This window comes from Zonotrichia leucophrys, chromosome 26, assembly GCF_028769735.1.
Source record: "Zonotrichia leucophrys gambelii isolate GWCS_2022_RI chromosome 26, RI_Zleu_2.0, whole genome shotgun sequence".
Taxonomy (NCBI): Eukaryota; Metazoa; Chordata; class Aves; order Passeriformes; family Passerellidae; genus Zonotrichia; species Zonotrichia leucophrys.
In genome coordinates, this window is record NC_088195.1 from 4234160 (window position 1) to 4240078 (window position 5919).

The 5919-nt window shown below is 45.4% G+C and overlaps 1 protein-coding gene across 2 annotated transcripts; it reads left to right on the top strand.

The window, feature by feature from the left end:
* Window positions 1-2229: 2229 nt before the first annotated feature.
* LOC135458177 (interleukin-20-like) lies at window positions 2230-5438 on the top strand. Of its 2 annotated transcripts, none has more exons than XM_064733166.1 (6): window positions 2230-2480; window positions 3106-3282; window positions 3383-3448; window positions 3868-4020; window positions 4395-4469; window positions 4725-5438. In XM_064733166.1, the coding sequence occupies exons 2-6, from the start codon at window positions 3124-3126 to the stop codon at window positions 4800-4802; spliced, it is 531 nt and encodes a 176-aa protein (XP_064589236.1). In that variant the 5' UTR covers window positions 2230-2480; window positions 3106-3123; the 3' UTR covers window positions 4803-5438. The 2 variants fall into 2 exon arrangements, with proteins under 2 accessions (XP_064589236.1, XP_064589235.1); XM_064733165.1 differs by having other exon boundaries at window positions 5165-5417.
* The last annotated feature ends 481 nt before the right edge of the window (window positions 5439-5919 follow it).

Consider the following 5919-nt stretch of genomic DNA (forward strand, 5'->3'; position numbering starts at 1 on the left):
AAGAGGGATGGTTTGCTGTTTTATTGGGCTGTTTCCATGCTGCTGGAGCTGGAGGGTTGATGACAGACTGGGGAGAGCCACGCTGGGGGGATTTGCTTCCATCTGGGTTTGATCCAACGTGTGCTAATGGCTTCAAACTGATAGAGGGCAGGGATGGATGGGATTTTGGGGAGAAATTCTTCCCTGTGAGTGTGGGGAGGTGCTGGCACAAGGTGCCCAGAGCAGCTGGGGCTGCCCCCGAATCCCTGGAAGTGTGCAAGGCCAGGCTGGACAGGGTTTGGAGCATCCTGGGACAGTGGAAGGTGTCCCTGCCATGGGACATGAGATGGTCTGTGAGGTCCCTCCCCACCAGAACCATTCTGGGAACCCTGCTGGTTCCACCCCCTCTGCTCTGAAATGAGAGGCTTTTGGGCATCCCCCACGTCCAGCACTTGGGCTGCTCCCTGACCACCATTTCACACCCAGTAAAACCCCAAAATGAAAATCTCTCTGGGCTGTTCCCCACCCCGGTGGGCTTTTCCTCCTGCTTCCCCTTGTGCTGAGGGTCCTGCTGTTTATTTTGCTTTGCAGGAGGTCGATGACAGAATAGAGAGACTGAGGGACACATGCAGAGACCTGTAGAAGGCCCTGGACCTCGATAATCCAACATTTCCCTGCTGTTCCTGTATCATCCCAGCATCTCTCCTCCTCCTCCCCCACAGCCATGTCTCCTCCTTGCCTTCTGGCACTTGGCTGACCCATCCTGGGCGTCAGTTCAGTTCCCAAAAGGAAAAAAAACCCGAAAAGAAAGAAATGCTTTCATGTTCATCTGCCATTTACATAATGAAGTAAGAACTCACTGCCTCTTCCATTGTTTCCTCACCCGGGCTGGGTGTGCTCCCGGGAATGCTGCCACTTCCTCTGCTTCCAGCAAAATTTTTGCTGCAATTCCAGGCAGCAGCTGGGATTTGGGGGAGGATTAAGAGCCCAGATCCCTCCAGCACCTCAGCCAGGGCAAATCCAACCTGCTGCAGCCTGGGCCCTGCCCTGTGGCTGATTTCCAGCGGGTGAGGGAGGCACGGTGGGCACACCTGGGGCACCTCCAGCAACCCTGTGTGCAACAGCCTGACTAGCCTGGGCAGAAAATCCATTTGCCTAGTGACAGATCTCCGCTCAAGACTGAGCTTGGCGATCAATAAATTAATTAGTCACCCAGCAGATCCGTGCAGGACAGCCCTGGCCCACAGGCACAAGGCACATTGCAACAGGGACACGCTGGGGCTGCTGCTCCCTGCAGGAGCCTGCTCCTGAGGCTGCCTCTGGCATTAGAGGGGTGACTTTGCCACCCCAGTGCCCTCCAAGCCCAGCTGGACATCCCTCCTGGTCCCAGAAAATGCAGGGAGTTTATTTTGCTGCATGTTTTTGTTTGTGGACTGAATGAAGCTCTCTCCAAGGGCTGTAGGAACATCTAACCTGTCCCCCAGCTGGGGACAGAATCTTCCACTTTGGAGCCTGCAGGGTTTCCATGAACCCTTGATCCTACCAAGGAAAAGGTAGGATTCCTTGCATTTGGGACCAGAATTCCCTGAAAGTGGCAGGAGAAGGCCACTTGTGCCCGGACAATGATGGAGAAAACCCTGGACTGGAGTTTCACCAGTTCCACCAGGTCCATTGGTGCGATGGTGCTCACAGGGGTCCCAGGACGAGGGAAGAGATGAGAATCTTGATTCCATGTTTCAGAAGGCTGATTTATTATTTTACTATATATATTATATTAAAAGAAAATTATATACTAAAACTACAATAAAAGAATATGAAGAAAGGATTTTATCAGAAGGCTAGAAAAGGAAAGGGATGGAATGATAATAAAATCTTGTGACTGACCAGAGTCCCAATCCAGCTGGACCTTTGATTGGCCATTAATTAAAAACAACCACATGAGACCAATCAAAGATGCACCTGTTGCATTCCACAGCAGCAGGTAATTATTGTTTTTCTTTTCTTCTCAGGCTTCTCAGGAGAAAAATCCTAGCAAAAGTATTTTTCATAAAATGTGTCCATGACACATTGCCAGAAGTCCTGGAGTGTTGGGACCACTGGCATCTTGTGGGGTGATGCCCCTGAGCTTCCAACATCCCAACTGTGGGCAGCTGGAGGGGATTGCCAGCATTGCTCCATCTTGGACATTTTAGGGATGTGACCCCAAGGATGGTCCCTAATTTTGGGATTTCACATCCCTCTTCCCAAAAGGAAACCCACGCAGTGATGCCAGAGTTCCCGCCTCCGTAGGTGAGGGAAACACCTGTGGGAGAGAGAGCTGGTCCCTTGCACGAGCTCATTAATTCAGCAAATTACAAAGGGAAATACGTGCTGGGAAAAGCAAGAAAAATCCCAAAAGTTAATCCAAGAGTTATTTCCTCCTGGTACCGGGATAAAACCGCCTCCTTTGGAGCTCTCCAGGCCAGACGCAGGTGAGAGGTGAGCCCACACCGAAGAGCAAGGTAAGATACTGAATTTATCCCTTTGTTCTGTGTCCTTTTGGGTATTTCCTTGTGTTCCTATCTCAAAAATATTTTTTTATTAATAACCTTAATTTTCAGTGCTAACAAAACTTGTGTTTGACTTATGCTGTTCCAGAGGGAAACTGGTTTCTTTTGGGATAAGACTTTGGAATCTGTTACTTTCAGTCAGTTCCCTCCTGTTGCTTCTGTGTTATTAGACTTAAAAATTTAATTTCACTGTATTTATTTTTCTGATAAGATATTTTCAGAATAACTAATGTTATTAGTTATTACAGTCTAATGTTTATTTAGATACATTTTTAACTGATATTTTATTTATTTTTCCTTTTCTTCTTGAGCTCTTCAGTTAATTATTTGATTTTAATGTTTATTTAGATGCATTTTTAACTCATGTTTTATTTAATTTTTCTTTTCTTTTTGAACTCTTCAGTTAAATAAATATTTGTTTATTTTTTTCTCTTGCTCATGGGGAGCAAAAAAGAAATGGATAAGAGATAGTAATGAGTATGGAGTTACAAGTTTGAAATAAAATGTGTGTATTTTTATATGGATCACAGTTGTGTTATTTAGGAAAATAAAGAGGAATATTCTGTCCCTTGGGCAGGTGTCCCAGGCAGCTGACATGAGAGGATCCCCCCTGTTCCTCTGCTTCTTCTCCGTGTCCTGCTGGATGAATTTGATGCCAATAGCTGGGGACAAAATCTTCCACTTTGGAGCCTGCAGGGTTTCCATGAGCATGACGGAGATCAGGGCTGGCTTCACAGCAATTAAAGCCAATATTGTGAGTATTTCCCAGGCTTTGGGGGCTGGGGGAGCCCCTGGCAGCTCCTGGAGCCCCTCTGGAGCCAGCAGCTCCATGCCCATCTCCGTCCTCTCCACAGCAATCCAGAGACCCCATCCGGACCCTGAGCATCCTGTCTCACCCTCATTCTCTCCACAAGGTCAAGGTAGGTGGTCCTGGCTGGGGAGCCCTCACAGGATCCCAAACCAGGTGAATGTGACCTTGAGAAGTGCAATCTGTCATAAATCATAAAAATCTATCATAAATTTTCAGCTTTCTCACACCCCAAAGCCCTGGGCAGGAGCCGCTGTCAGGGTCTCAGCCTCTGATACCCAGCTGCAAAATCAGCTGGTTTCATTTTGTGAGATTTGCTGAGGATGGATCTCCTGGAAAATCAGCCTAAAATTATTTCCCATCTATTTTATCAGCTTCAATCAAGTACCACTGAAGAAGCTTTCTCTGAATCAAACTGTCCTGCTGTGCTCAGCTACCACGAGCTTCCTGTCAGAGATGCTTTATCCTAGAGAGCAGCTGCAGCTCACACCCCTTTGGAAGAACTTTTAATCATTAAATTAATTTTCTAAGTCTTCAGACAGGTGCTGCATCACTTATCAGCTCTTCACCTTCTACGTGGACAAGGTTTTCAAGCACTGCAGGACCGAGGACTCGTTTGTGAACAGGAAAATCAGCAGCATTGCCAACTCCTTCCTCAGCACGAGGAGGAAGCTCGGGCAGTGTGTAAGTCCTGGCTTCTGCTCCAGTGTGCATCCCTTAATATTTCATCTATAAACCAACCTGGGAGATTTATAAAGCTGCAAAGTCTCTGTTTATATAAATGTTTTTTAATGAGAATACAAAGCAGAGGGGTGTGAAGAGCGTTCTATCCACTGGGAGATATTTATATTTGCCCACTCACCAGCAAACTCCCCTGTTGGTCCTAAAGGCCAAAATTTATCCTGTCCTTGTGTCTGTCAAGTGAGCTAAAGCCTGATTTAGGGACCTGCAGCCTTTCCCACAGTTCCAAAATGTCTCAGTCCATGATGCTCAGCAAAATCAGAAACTGAAATCTTCTTTTAAAAAATAAGACTAATAAATTAATCTTGTTTTTCCAGCATGAGCAGAATAATTGCTTGTGTGGGGAGGAATCCACGGAGAAATTGAAGCAAATACTTGCAAACTATGAAGGGGTGAGTTGGTGACTGAGCCTGGTCACACACACAACATGAATATTATATATTATATATTATATATTATATATTATATATTATATATTATATATTATATATTATATATTATATATATTATATATTATATAGTATATATTAATTATATAGTATATATTAGTATATAGTATATACTTAACACAGATATTTACATTCTCTTTATGTTGGATTGTACTGATGGTGCCTGCTTACAGCTCATTCCTTTAAATATCATTTCAGCTGAATGTCACATCTGCAGCCATGAAATCCCTGGGGGAGCTGGACATCCTCCTGGACTGGATGGAGAAATCTCGTTAGCAGGCAGTGTTAATTACCCACGGGCTGGTGCTGAGGAGCTGCAGGGGCTTTGCAGAGATGAGAGGGACAATAAATCACTGTATCAGTGAAGCTGATTCAGGCAAACATGGGGAGCTTTGCCAGCCAGGGACATCAGCAGAGTCTTCATTAAGACAGAAATAACGAGTTTGATTAAACCAGCATCGCCCTTGCTGCTACCAAAGGATGCTCCCAGGGAAAACCCACAAGGATTTCTCTTGCTGGCAGATATAAGCTGTGATCATGTCATAAATTACAGATATTTTGCCTAGGGAATGTGGGGCATGAGTGCTGAGGGCTGGCTGGTACAGCTGATGTTGCATAAAACGTGGGCTCGTTCTCAGGGCTGCCTCCACTGATGGATCTGGCTGAAATGAGAAGTGCAGTGTGGGAAATGCTTCCAAGAATAGGTCCTAGCAGGTATGTCAGGCCCTAGAAATCTGTGTTTCCTTTTGAGATGATATTTTCTGCCTTATCAGTAAAAAAGTTTCTGTGCAAGATATGTGGTTGCTGAATAGAAAAAGGTTTTTGAGTGTATTGAGCAATTTACTGACACTCAGTAGTGAGTTTTGTGGAAATTGGTGGTAATGACCATAAATAAACCCAACTTGAAACTGTGCTGAGTCTGTTTGTCAAAATTCTGAGGAATTATATGATTCTTGCTGGTGAAACTTTTCTGAATTCTGTGTGGTGTCCTCTTACAGCTGATGCTGTCACTCCAGCATGCCAGGGATGATGCATCCTTCCGGACACACCAGAAACACCAAACTCAGACCTCAGTGCTGCTAAACCCCCCTTGGTTTGTCCCCAAAAGTGGGCATTATTTACAGCTCTGGTCTGTTCTCTCCCATTTTGGGTGTTGCTGGCACCCAGTGTGTGCCCTAAATCCCAGCTGGGGGACAGCACCAGCATTTCCCTGTCAGGCTGGTGACATTTGGTGATTCCCTTTCAAAGGAAAGATGTCTGACTTCTCACTGTCTCCCCTGAGATATTTTTTGATGCCAAAAGAAAGCTTCTCAGGGCTTTGATTTTGTTAATTCATGTTCCTATGGGTTTCATTCATCCAGGTGTCAGGGCATGAACAGGTGAACACATCTCG

Bases quoted from the DNA above. Each gene is read 5' to 3' on its own strand.
- LOC135458177 (XM_064733166.1), top strand. From the start codon at position 3,124: ATGAGAGGATCCCCCCTGTTCCTCTGCTTCTTCTCCGTGTCCTGCTGG. The intron at 3,449-3,867 runs GTAGGTGGTCCT...TAATTTTCTAAG, and splicing joins ATTCTCTCCACAAGGTCAAG to TCTTCAGACAGGTGCTGCAT. The intron at 4,470-4,724 runs GTGAGTTGGTGA...ATATCATTTCAG, and splicing joins TACTTGCAAACTATGAAGGG to CTGAATGTCACATCTGCAGC.